Below are 14,226 nucleotides of genomic sequence, written 5' to 3'. Positions count from 1 at the left end.
GTGTACAGGATTACAGGGTAGCCCATGGTCACGGATGATGCCTTTTCATAGGGATAGTATAATGCTGCTAATCCCTAATAACAGGGTGGGTACCCCTGAGCCACTTCATCCAATTTCGCACTATAGTATGCTATTGGTTGTTTTGCTTTTCCTGTGCCTGTCTCTTGTGTTAGAACCGCTGCGACATAGCCTTCCTGCCGGTTGGATACATACAAATGAAAGTCCTTTTCATAGTCAGGCAAAGCTAACGCTGGGGCTGACTGCAATTCCTGTTTAATAGTATTAAACGCTATTTCTGCCTCCTCGTTCCACTGTAAGCCACTTTTCAAACTTGTATGTCCTGTCTCCTTCATTATTTTCCTTAATGGCATTACGATTTCAGTGTATTTCCCAATCCAATCTGAACTGTATCCTGTTAATCCTAAAAACATCATCATCTGCTTTACTGTCTGGAGTTTAGGAACTTTAGTTATTGCTTCAATCTGACTCGGCGCTAGAACCTTCATTCCCTTGGGGATTACCCTACCTGTTGCTTACAGAGTTGCAACTTCTTTTTGGATACCTTATGTCCTCCATACGCCAGTCTTTCTAAAAGGGTTACGGTATCCTGTTCACACCGCTCCTCACTTTCGGAGCAAATTAACAAATCATCCACATACTGTTTTAATGTACTTTCCAATTGTATAACCTCTAAGTCTGCCTTTAATACCTGATTAAAAATGTGCGGTGAGTGCTTAAATCCTTGCGGCATTCTTGTATAGGTATAAATACAAATAACTACTGACACTGATCGGCCAGGGGAATGCTGAAGAAAACTGAACACAAATCAATCACTGAAAAATAGCTTGATTCCGGCGCAACGTTAGTCAAAAGCGTGTGTGGGTTGGGGACTACGGCTGGCCAGTCCTCCACTACCTCATTTACTGCTCGTAAATCATGTACCAGTCTCCATTTGGATTTGTCCGCTTTTAAGACGGGCAACAGCGGAGTATTACACGGACTATCTATCCTCTTAAGTACGCCTGCTTCAAGCAACCCCTGTATCGTGGGCGCTATTCCCTCCTCTGCTTCTGGTCTTAGAGGGTATTGTGGTCTTCAAGGTGGAACTGCTCCCTTTTTCAGTTTTATTTCTACCGGACTTGGTTTTTATTCTCCCTACGTCCGTGTCATGTTGCGACCACAGAATAGATGGTAACCTATCCAGCCTGTTATCTTTTCCCTGACCTTTCTCCTTTTCCAATAGTGACATGTGCAGCTGAGGAATTACTTCGACTTCCTTTATAGTTCCTGTCATATCTATAGCTACCATTATTTTAATGTAGTTGTTGTCTCCCAATGCCCATACCTCCTGCATAATTTTCCTCCAAACCATTACGGTTCCAACGCGTTTTACTAAGGGTCCTAGTTCTTTAGACTGGTATCCTTCATTCACCAGCAACGTTATGTGGGGTACAGCCTCCGGTATTCTATACCATTTCTCCAAAAAGGTATTCCACCCGACCTGTAGGGCTGCCCCTTGCTTTCCAATTATTATAGCCTCTCCTCTTAGGTGCTGCCGGGTACATGGCCCCTCGTGTCATCTGTCCTCTAACTCCTTACTCTGAGTCTCGTCAAAAATTACTGTGCAATGTAACTCAGACTTAGGCGCTTTCGCCTTGGGCAATATGGCCTGCACGCCCTTTTTCCATTTTCCCCAGGTTTCCCAGATCTGATCTTCTGTGTCTCCTATCCAGAAAACATTAGCTTTCTTGATTTCCCGCACTAGTAAGTGAGTATTCGCTCTTTCCACACTCAACCCATTTCTAGTGCATTCTAATTTTAATTCTAGTTTTAATAGTGCATCTCTGCCTAGCAAATTAATCGGGGTTCCTTTGGACACTAATACTGGCAGAACTATTCTTTTACTGCCCATCCCCAACCGTACTGGAGCTGTATATTGTATTAACTGTGTTTTCCCCGAGAACCCTACAGTCTTAATAAATTTTCCTGACATGGGAAGGTGAAGGGCATACTGTGGCTGTACACAGGTATACGTGGCTCCAGTGTCTATCATCAACCTGAACAATGGGTTCCTCAACCGCCTCCCTTGTTATCACTGGGTAATATCCCTTCCCACCTGGGTTCTCTGGGCACCCCTAGCATCTTGAATAGGGGTTCACGGGTCCGTTTGAGCCTGTGGGGGCTGGTCCTTGGCTAACCTGCGGTTCCCTTCTCATCGGCCCCTGTTGGTACGTGACGGGCCATAACCTGAGTGGACAGTCTCTTCTCATATCTCCTGGCTGTTTACACCCCCAGGACAGTCTCTCTATCTCTCTCTCCCCTTGTCTCCTCACTGGACCTCTTTGTCCATAACCTCTCTGTCCCACTCCTTGGGGTTTCCAGTCCTGTCTGGGCTGCTGTTTAAATTTACTCTGTTCCTGATAGGGCATTCATGGGAATGCTCCTCCAAAGACGTTTATTGTTGGCATGGGGGTTTCTGGCCCCTGTCTGACAGAGCGACCGGTTCCTCCATACGGTGGTGTTTCATTCATTTCAACGGTTGCACTCAAATCGGGTGCTACTGGCAGATCTTTTTTCCCTTCTCTTTTTCCTTCTTTTTAAGTTCTTCAAGCTGCATTTGCGTTAGCTTTCTTTGCACCTCTTCCTGCTGCTCAATCAGCTTCCGTTTGTCTTTCCAATATTTCTCAACCGCATGAATTCCGTGGTCTCTAAATTCTTGTAAGTTCATTGACATCAGTCCGACCACTTCCTCCAATTTAGATTTAACTCGCGGATGCATTGCTTCCAAAACGGTGGTTCGGAACAGTATGGTCATAAACGCGTTGTCTTCCACTTCTTGCTCAGCCTCCAGCCTCCACCTTTTCAAATGATTTTCTACATAGGCTGCTGGATTCTCAATGTCCCCCAGCGGATCCCCTTTCAAAGATTTGGGGTCCACTTTGGGTGGGTAAAACTTCCTGAGGGCCTGCCATACCCTCTGCCTCACTTGGTCAAAGCTGGTCCCGTCAGTCATTGGGCTGAACGCATTTAGTAGTCCAGCCGTTTCCATCAACTCTTTTAATTTGGAGGTTCCCATCAACCTTATCAGCAGTGCCTTCAAATCTCCCATAGCGAATAACCGTCCCGTAGTTTCTTCTTCAAAATCTCTAATCCACTTCCCTGCTCCTTCATATAAGCTAGGCAGGGTGTTTTTCAGCCCTTCCAGGTCCTGGGAGCCCCAAGGAACATACTGTACTTGTCCTGACCCTTTTACTAACAACGGCATCACTTTTTTCCTTCTCTCCCCATATTCTAATTTTCCTCCTCATCCGACTCCTCATTCTTACTGGCTGCCACACAAATCTCTCCAGGGTTTGCTCTCTCCCTTGTTTTCCTATTTTCTCTTGACTTCTCCTTAGAGTCCTCTCTTTCTGATTCAGGCTAGCATTTGCTCAGGTCCTCGCGAATTCCTCAAACTGTTGTTGGAAACCCAGTGGGAAACCCAATTTCCGCTGTAATCTCCTATACTCTTTCTCCGCTTTTCTTATCTCCCTTTCCACTCTCTCTCTTTCCCCTTCAAGGAACTCCTCTTCTATCCCCTGTCTGCACTCTCTTATACCTTCACACTCATTACTTGACTCTTGCTCTTCTGATAAATCATCTTCTTTTTCAGCCTGTTCAGTGTCGTGTTCCTGTAACAGGAATTCCTCCTGATTTTTCCTCAGCCTCAATTCCTGCAACTCTTTGATATCATAGAAACTATAGAAACTACAGCACAGAAACAGGCCTTTTGGCCCTTCTTGGCTGTGCCAAATCATTTTCTGCCTAGTCCCACTGACCTGCACACAGACCATATCCCTCCATACACCTCCCATCCATGTATCTGTCCAATTTATTCTTAAATGTTACAAAAGAACCCGCATTTACCACCTCGTCTGGCAGCTTATTCCATACTCCCACCACTCTCTGTGTGAAGAAGCCCCCCCTAATGTTCCCTTTAAACTTTTCCCCCCTCACCCTTAACCCATGTCCTCTGGTTTTTTTCTCCCCTTGCCTCAGTGGAAAAAGCCTGCTTGCATTCACTCTATCTATACCCATCATAATTTTATATACCTCTATCAAATCTCCCCTCATTCTTCTACGCTCCAGGGAATAAAGTCCTAACCTATTCAACCTTTCTCTGTAACTGAGTTTCTCAAGTCCCGGCAACATCCTTGTAAACCTTCTCTGCACTCTTTCAACCTTATTTATATCCTTCCTGTAATTTGGTGACCAAAACTGAACACAATACTCCAGATTCGGCCTCACCAATGCCTTATACAACCTCATCATAACATTCCAGCTCTTATACTCAATACTTCGATTAATAAAGGCCAATGTACCAAAAGCTCTCTTTACAAACCTATCTACCTGTGATGACACTTTTAGGGAATTTTGTATCTGTATTCCCAGATCCCTCTATTCCACTGCACTCCTCAGTGCCTTACCATTAACCGTGTATATTCTACGTTGGTTTGTCCTTCCAACGTGCAATACCTCACACTTGTCAGTATTAAACTCCATCTGCCATTTTTCAGCCCATTTTTCCAGCTGGTCCAAGTCCCTCTGCAGGCTCTGAAAACCTTCCTCACTGTCTACTACACCTCCAATCTTTGTATCATCAGCAAACTTGCTGATCCAATTTACCACATTATCATCCAGATCATTGATATAGATGACAAATAACAATGGACCCAGCACTGATCCCTGTGGCACACCACTAGTCACAGGCCTCCACTCAGAGAAGCAATTCTCTACCACCACTCTCTGGCTTCTTCCATCGAGCCAATGTCTAATCCAATTTACCACCTCTCCATGTATACCTAGTGACTGAATTTTCCTAACTAACCTCCCATGCGGGACCTTGTCAAAGGCCTTACTGAAGTCCATGTAGACAATATCCACTGCCTTCCCTTCATCCACTTTCCTGGTAACCTCCTCGAAAAACTCCAACAGATTGGTCAAACATGACCTACCACGCACAAATCCATGTTGACTCTCCCTAATAAGCCCCTGTCTATCCAAATGCTTGTAGATTCTGTCTCTTAGTACTCCCTCCAATAACTTACCTACTACTGACGTTAAACTCACCAGCCTATAATTTTCCGGATTACTTTTCGATCCCTTTTTAAACAACGGAACAACATGAGCCACTCTCCAATCCTCCGGCACTTCACCTGTAGACAGCGACATTTTAAATATTTCTGCCAGGGCCCCCGCAATTTCAACACTAGTCTCCTTCAAGGTCCGAGGGAACACCCTGTAAGGTCCCGGGGATTTATCCACTTTAATTTTCCTCAAGACAGCAAGCACCTCCTCCTTTTCAATCTGTACAGTTTCCATGGTCTCACTACTTGATTCCCTCAATTCCATAGATTTCATGCCAGCTTCCTTAGTAAATACAGACGCAAAAAACCTATTTAAGATCTCCCCCATTTCCTTTGGTTCCGCACAAAGCCCACCACTCTGATCTTCAAGAGGACCAATTTTATCCCTTACAATCCTTTTGCTCTTAATATACTTGTAAAAGCTCTTTGGATTATCCTTCACTTTGACTGCCAAGGCAACCTCATGTCTTCTTTTAGCCCTCCTGATTTCTTTCTTAAGTATTTTCTTGCACTTCTTATACTCCTCAAGCACCTGATTTACCCCCTGTTTCCTATACATTTCATACAACTCCCTCTTCTTCTTTATCAGAGTTGCAATATCCCTTGAGAACCAAGGTTCCTTATTCCTATTCAATTTGCCTTTAATCCTGACAGGAACATACAAACTCTGCACTCTCAAAATTTCCCCTTTGAAGGCTTCCCATCTACCAATCACATCTTTGCCAGAGAACAACCTGTCCCAATCCACGCTTTTTAGATCCTTTCTCATTTCTTCAAATTTGGCCTTCTTCCAGTTCAGAACCTCAACCCTAGGACCAGATCTATCCTTGTCCATGATCAAATTGAAACTAATGGTGTTATGATCACTGGAACCAAAGTGCTCCCCTACACAGACTTCCGTCACTTGCCCTAATTCGTTACCTAACAGGAGATCCAATATTGCATCCCCTCTAGTTGGTCCCTCTATATATTGATTTAGAAAACTTTCCTGAACACATTTTACAAACTCTAAACCATCTAGACCCCTAACAGTATGGGAGTCCCAATCAATGTATGGAAAATTAAAATCCCCTACCACCACAACTTTATGTTTCCTGCAGTTGTCTGCTATCTCTCTGCAGATTTGCTCTTCCAAGTCTCGTTGACAATTGGGTGGTCTGTAATACAATCCCACTAATGTGGCCATACCTTTCCTGTTTCTCAGCTCCACCCATAAGGACTCAGTAGACAAGCCCTCTAATCTGTCCTGCCTGAGCACTGCTGTAATATTTTCCCTAACAAGCAATGCTACTCCCCCACCTTTCATTCCTCTGCCTCGATCACATCTGAAACATTGGAACCCTGGAATATTAAACTGCCAGTCCTGCCCCTCTTGTAGCCAAGTTTCACTAATTGCTACAACATCAGAATTCCACGTGTCAATCCATGCCCTCAACTCATCCACCTTCCCCGCAATACTCCTAGCATTGAAATATATACACCTCAGAAGATTTTTTACCACCACTCACAACCTTTCTATCAGCGGATTTGCTTAAACCTTCAACATCATTTATTTTCACCCCAGCCACACTGTCAGCTCTGGCACGCTGGTTCCCATCCCCCTGCAAATCTAGTTTAAAGCCTCCCCAATAGCACTAACAAACCTCCCTGAAAGGATATTGGTCCCCCTGTGGTATCCCCCTGTGATACGTTCTCTTATTATCTTACTTTCTCGTTCTACTTTTTTCTTATCTTCCTGCATCTCCTTCCACAGAACCCCTCTCCTCCTCATATTTCCTTCTTTCCTCCTCGTTCTCCCAGACTTTAAACTTTCCCTCCAGTTCTAGTTCTCCTGTTAATACAAGGGCACTGTTTAAGAGTCTCCTTCTCGTAATAAGGGGGAGGGGTTTCTACATTTCTCAGGTCTGGGTATAGAGTCGGCTCTTTATTCGGTTTCTCCAGTGAATTACCAGACTGCTTTTCTTGTTTCTCAGTGTCTTCTTTACTTGCTACTGATAATCGTCCTTTCTTTCTCAATCTTTCTCCCTCCATCCTAAAGAGTTTTAACACTTCTATCTCCTATTTTTTCTCCCTTTTTTTAGATTTATCTCGTGGTTTATAATTTTTAATCAGCGCCTCCATTTCCTCACATAAACTTACATCCAATGTTCCTTCTTTGGGCCACTTCGTGACCAGATTTTTGGTCTTTTTTCCCATTTTTCTGTAATTTCCGCGATCTTACCTTGACACACCGGGAATATTCTACTCAATATTTCTACTGCTGTTCCTTTCCCTGTCATATTGTTCTTCCCATTTTTAAGGTATTCTTGGCGCCTCACACCAAAGTAATACTATTTTCTGTAACCTATTTTCTATCTAGCCTTATGGTTTCTTCTCACCCGCGTCTAAATTATCTACTTAATCTATCCTTATCTTCTATTCTGTTCTGCCCGTGCAGACCCCTTTCTCGGGCGGTATCCGCAGAACCTTCTTTTTGCACCTCGCCTATTCAGACCCTTAACTTTTCTTAAGGCGATATTCACGACGATTTTCTATTTTCTTTCTTTCCCTGTCCGTTCAGCCCTGCGTCTCGTACGAAGCGGTATCCACGGGGACTTACCAACACCACGTGGAATTTTTCTCACTTAGCTTCTTATTACTTTATTCATACTCACCCCCCTCACTGCAGTGTTCTTGATTAATCTTCCGAGCCTCCTTTTAACCCTCAATTCTGCCAGATTCTTTGAATCGGAGAGACCCTTCGGCAGTTGTTTCACACTTCTGAGTCCTAGAGACCTCCCCAAAAACCAACAGAATTCTTAGTCCAAATTGTCGCTAACAAGCGCTTACCTTTGTTTGGGTGCGCCCTGAATTCTGTTAGCTCTGTGGAGATCCCCCAGGGACCGGGAAGCGCCCTCAATTTGTCGTTTCCTTCTTCTACGGGTCTCTTCCCGATCCTGCCCGACTACGCCAGTTTTGTCGTGGTTTCACAAATGGCAAGGAAGCGCCGAAGATTCTTCAAGAAATGTTTAAACTTTAATTTGCAAAGTAAAGCTGAGATAGACAGTGGACTAGGCTGTGTTAGTCCATCACTGACTGCCCATTTGTCGTTTTCATACAGCATTCTTTATAGCCCTTCTGAGTTAGCATACCTCTGTAAGTTTTTTACTCTAACTAATAAATCAATCTCTACTTGGCTACATTCTTTTTTCTCGGGTGGTTAAAAGTACACAGGTTTCATTCCGTGGTTACATCCCAAATACCACAGTAATCCCACGCACTCAGTAACAGACATTTAATGCATAGTAAAGGCATGGTCAACATCTGAATAAACACCTAATACGCAATAAAAACACTTAAAATAAACACTTAGAAAACAGAGTTAAAATGTTTTCCAATAGTCTCACCAATATAGAAGTGGCTGCACTGGGAGCACCAGATACAGTAGATGACCCTAGAGGATTTGCAGGTGAAATGTGCCTCACCTAGAAGGACTGTTTAGGGCCCTGAATAGAGGTGAGGGTGGAGGTGTAGCACTTCTGCCCCTTGCAGGGATACGTACCAGGAAGGAGATTAGTGGGGCGGGACGAATGGACAAATGAATCATAAAGGGAATAACCCTTGAGGAAAGCAGAGAGTTGGGGATGGGCATTAAGATGTGTTTTGTGGTAGGGTCCTTTTGAAGATGGCAGAAGTTGCAGCAAATAATGCATTGGATGTAGAGTCTCATGGAGTGATAGGCGAGGTTGAGGAACTCTATCCCTATTAAGATGATGGGAAAATATCCAGGAAATAGAAGAAATATGGGCGAGGGTAGCATCATTGGTGGAGGAAGGGAACCTCCATTCTTCAAAGAAGAAGGATATCTCTGATGTCCTGGAAAGGAAATCCCCATCCTGGGAACAGATACAGCAGAGATGAAGGAATTGAGAAGGGAAGTGGAGGCAATTTTAAAGAAGACAGGGTAGGAAGAGATATAATCAAGATAGCCATGGGAATTAGTGTGTTTATAAAAGATATTGGTAGGCAGCTTGTATCCAGAGATGATGACAGAGAGAATGAGAAAAGGGAGAGAGGTGTCAGAAATGGACTAAGTGAACTTAGGAGCAGCGTGGAAGTTGGAGGCAAAGTTGTTGAAAGTGATGAGCTCAGCATGGAATCTTGAAGCAGCACCAACATAATCATCAATATAGCACAGAAAGAATTCTGGATTATTATCAGGAAAGGCTTGGAACATAGACTGCTCCATGTAGCCAACACAAAGGCAGGTATAGCTGGGGCCCAAGCAGGTGCCAATGGCTTAACCTTGAATATGGAGAAAGTGAGAGAAGCTGAAAGAGAAATTATTGAGTGTGTGGACCAACTTGACCAAGTGGAGGAGGGTGATGGTGGAGAGGAACTGGTCAGGTCTGTTGAGAAAGAAGTGGAGAGCTTTAAGGCCTTCTTAATGTGAGATAGAAGTGTGTAGGGTCTGAACATCCATGGAGAAAGTGAAATGATCAGGGCCAGGAAATTGAAAGTTGTTGAGGAGATCAAGAGCGTGTAAAATGTTGTGGATGTAGGTGGATAGGGACTGAACCAAGGGGAATAAAATGAACACACACAAAATGCTGGAGGAACTTAGCAGGCCATGTAACATCAAGGGAAAAGAGTACAGTCAACGCTTCAGACCGAAACACTTTGGCAGGACAGGAGAAAAAAAGCTGAGGAGACTTAAAAGGTGGAGGAGGGGAGAGAGAAATGCAAGGTGATAGATGAAACTTGGAGGAGGAAGGATGACGTAAAGAGCTGGGATGTTGATTGGTGAATGAGACAGAAAGTCATGAAAGAAAGAAAAAGAGGAAGGAGTACCAGAGGGAGGTGATGGGCGGACAAGGAGTTAAGGTGAGAGAGGGTAAAGGGGATGGAGAATGGTGAAGGGGTGGGGGGGGTGGTTTGGGCAGCATTAAGGGAAGTTGGAGAAATCAATGTTTGTGCCATCAGGTTGGAGGCTACCCAACCGGAGTATAAGGTATTGTTCCTCCGACCTAAGTGTGGCCTTAACATGACGGTGGAGGAGGCCATGGATTGACATTTCAAAATGGGCATGGGAAGTGGAATTAAAATGGGCCAGTGGGAGATCCCACTTGTTCTGACGGATGAGCATAACTGCTTGGTAAAGTGGTCTCCCAATCTATGTCGGGTCTCACTGATGTACAGGAGGCCACACCGGGGGCACTGAACACAATACATGACACCAACAGACTCACGGGTGAAATGTCGCCTCACCTGGAAGGACTGTTTTGGGCCCTGAATAGTAGTGAGAGAGGAAGTGTAGGGGCTGTTCTAGCACTTGTTCCACTTGCAAGGATAATTTCCAGAAGGGGGATTAGTGGGGAGGGACGAATGGACAAGGGAGTCGAATAGGGAGCAATTCCTGGGGAAAGCAGAATGAAGTTGAGGTATGTGGACACGTTCAGCGGGGCAACAGCAGGCATTAACAATGGGCCTCCCTGAACAGTCAGGTTTGTAGATCTTGGTTAGGAGGTAGAAACGAGCAGTGCAGGGTAAAGGAATTATGATATTGGTGGCAATGGATGGTTGATCTCCAGATTTGATAAGGTTGGTGATGATGCAGGAGACAAAGACCTGGTGGAGCTCAGACATAATCTGATTTTGTACTAGAGTAGACTTAAATCACCATGTGATCTGCCTTTTAATTTTTTTTTTGAATATGTTGCTCCCCACTATATGATGTAGTTAAGGAAATAGCTTAAATACTTTTGGAAGAAAAATGTTCAGATTCAGATTCATTTATTTATCATGTGTACATCAAAACATACAGTGAAAAGTACCATTTCTGTTACCAACCAAGACAGGCCAAGGATTCAAAGATTCAAAGTATGTTTATTATCAAAGGATCTCTGCAATATACAACCCTGAGATTCTTCTTCCTGCAGGCAGTCATGAAACAAAGATACATCATGGAACCCGTTCAAAGAAAGCATAGAAGCAAAAAAAGAACAAATCATACAAACAGCAAAAGAAAGACAAGTGAATAACAGAAGGACTATTAAACATCAAACTACGGAGTCCTTGACACTGTCTAGCAATGTTCAGTTTATTTCAGTTCAGCTTAATTTCGTGCTGCATCAGTCATTGACTGTAGGTCACAGAGCCAGTCCACATCCAAATGCCCCAATTAAAACAGCGCAGCGCAATATAGCAATTTTAAAAAATAGGAGAAACCAGAAGTGTATATAATATGAACAACAGAGTCCAATCCACAATCCACAGCAATAAAACCTTGCCCAAGACCCAAGACCCAATACCCGTGCTCCTTCCCCAGCAGCAGTGACTGAGAGGGAGAAGGAGACTAGTAAAACGCAGGCAGACAGTGCTAAACACCCGCTCATCTTCCATTGTCACCCTCGTTGGTTTCAATCTTGCTCACACTTTAATTGGCAAGACTGGCGAGTAACGGAGCCGATCATGGGTTTGCAATCTGTTATTAGGTCGCACACTCTGTTCTCAGCCTCGCTCTCAACCATGCCCACTTCCCACATGGACAGCAAAAGCTGAAGCTAGCTAGAAAATGTGGCCACACATCCTGGCACAAACATAGCATGCCCAACTGTAGAAATATACAGCGAGAATACCTAGATAACAATCAGGATTGGACTCTGAAATGTTATGATACAAAAAAAAACTGGCATTCCAAATGCAAAGAATGCAAAGATGTCATTTCCAGTATACAAGAATATGGAATAATCTGGACCTGATGCAGCACAAGAAGAACACAATAATAAAAAAAATATATAAATACATTGGATAGCTTATGTACTTAGACTGGTTGTATGTCCATAAAGTAATGCTTGGAACAGGAGTGTCTGTACATAAGGTGACTGACAGGAAATGATAAAGCAGGGGTTGGGGGGGTGTGGAGGGGTGGGTTAATGGGTGGAGATATTGATCAGCCTTACTACCTGGAGAAAGTAACCGTTTTTGAGTCTGGTGATCCTGGAGTGGATGCTACGTAGCATCCTCCCTGATGGGAGTGGGACAAATAGTCCGTGAGCATGACATTACTGGCCTTTTTCTGGCAGCCTTTGAGGTATATGTCATTGATGGCGGATAGGCTGGAGCAAGATGCATTGTGGAAGTTCTGACCACCCGTTTTAGAGCCTTCTTGTCTGCTGCAGTCTAGTTTCTGTACCATGCAGTGACGCAGCATGTTATGGCGCTCTCTACTGTTCATTACCAGAAGGACGGGAGTATTGATGTGCATTGTCCAGCTTTCTTCTGCCTCCTTGGAAAGTAGAGGCATTGATGAGCTTTCCTGATTGTGTAGGATATGTTCGGGTGTGCAGCTGCAACAAAAATAATTTGTTCTTTTTTACAAGGTATATTCAAACAATTAGATTCAAAGGGGTTTTGACACTGTGGATTCTGAGAAGATGATCCCCCTCATGATGATATCTTTGGCGTCTTTGTTTCATAATAAGAGATTGTCCATTTTTGGTGGAGATGTGGAGGAAGTTCTTCACTTACAGAATCCTGAGTTCTTTGTTATGACAGCTATAGAGATCATGTATTTGTCTATATTCAAGAATGAAATATTGAAATGACAAGGGACTGAGATGGTATTGGAGAAAGCACTGAATCTGCTATGATCTCGTTGAATACCAAGAGCTGGCCGACCTCCTTCTGCTCTTCTTATTTCTTATGCTCTGAGTTTAATACATGTGTCTGTTTCTTTCTCAGGTGATTTATGCACATTTGAAAATACAGAATATTCTGACACCGATGTTTGGAAACCAGTACCCTGCAGAGTTTGCGTCTGTGACAAAGGGGAGGTCATCTGTGAGGTCATAGTTTGTGATGATGTCGACTGCCCTGATGCAGAGATCCTCAACGAAGAAGAGTGCTGTCCAATCTGTCTAAACCCTGTAAGAGTCTTTCTATGGCATGTTCCATTTTTCTTAAAATGCTGATGTATAACCTGCGCCTAGAATTTGTCTTTCAGGATCGGATATTGATATAATTTGTGTGCAATGTAGAATATAGTTAATTATATAAGTAATTGTAATCCAGAATTTCAGTTGTGTGGTATGGGATGCATTCTTTGGCAACAGTCACGATGTGGTGAGTAGGAATTACTCAATAACAATCTGGAAATATGTTTGCTACATTTAATAAACATCAAGGGAATGCATGTAGTGCAAGAGTAGAGTTCTCCTCCTCTTCCACATTTAGAAGATCTGGTTCTGATGGAAAATCAGCCTGGAAAGTTAGGGAAAAAAAGTAAATTTCAGGTTTAGCAGGATCTGCAGAGGCAAGGAGATGGGCAACATTCCAGGCAGAGACCATGAATCAGGACTGGGAGTGTACGGGCAAGATAGTCAATATGAAGAGATGAGCTGGAGAGGTGAGATGGTGGACTGGTAGGTGATAGGTGGAACCAGGTGAGGTTGTAGGATCATGGGCAGATGGAACTAGAAGGTCTAGAGTGGTGTGGGGAGGGAGAAGATGGGAGACCGAATCTTGGAATGTTAAGTGGAACTAGACGAGGGAGGGGTAATACAAATGTAGAACTAGGGGTAAGGGATAGAAATTGTTGGTCAATGGAGAAGGAAAAAGTGAACAAAGAGAGATATTGCTTGGATGGACTAGTAGGAATGGGATGTTGTTTCCTTATTCAAGAAAGGGATAGAGATAGCCCAGGAAATTATAGACCAGTGAGTTTTACTTCAGTGGTTGGTAAACTGATGGAAAAGATTCTGAGAGGCAGGATTAATGAACATTTGGAGAGGCATAATATGATTAGGAATAGTCAGCATGGCTTTGTCAAAGGCAGGTAGTGCCTTACAAGCCTGATTGAAATTTTTAAGGATGTGACTAAGCATATTGATGAAGGTAGAGCAGTAGATGTAGTGTATATGAATTTCAGCAAGGCATTTGATAGGTGCCCCATACAAGGCATATTGAGAAAGTAAGCAGGCATGTGAACCAAGGGGATATTGCTTTGTGGATTCAGAATTGGCTTGCCCACAGAAGGCAAAGAGTGGTTGTAGATAGTTCATATTCTGCATGGAGGTCGGTGACCAGTGGTGTGCCTCAGGGATCTGTTCTGGGACCCCTA

The 14,226-nt window shown here is 43.7% G+C and overlaps 1 protein-coding gene across 1 annotated transcript in view; it reads left to right on the top strand.

Annotated features, from left to right (window-relative positions):
- The window catches only part of LOC134348515 (collagen alpha-1(III) chain-like), a 132,405-nt gene that overhangs the window by 35,370 nt on the left and 82,809 nt on the right, over positions 1–14,226 (top strand). Inside the window, exon 2 of the mRNA XM_063052003.1 lies at positions 12,849–13,033. Within this exon, the coding sequence (XP_062908073.1) occupies positions 12,849–13,033 (185 nt within the window). The remainder of the gene's footprint in view (positions 1–12,848; positions 13,034–14,226) is intronic.

Source organism: Mobula hypostoma, chromosome 6 (genome assembly GCF_963921235.1).
Source record: "Mobula hypostoma chromosome 6, sMobHyp1.1, whole genome shotgun sequence".
NCBI lineage: Eukaryota > Metazoa > Chordata > Chondrichthyes > Myliobatiformes > Myliobatidae > Mobula > Mobula hypostoma.
This window is presented reverse-complemented; position numbering and strand designations above follow the sequence as displayed.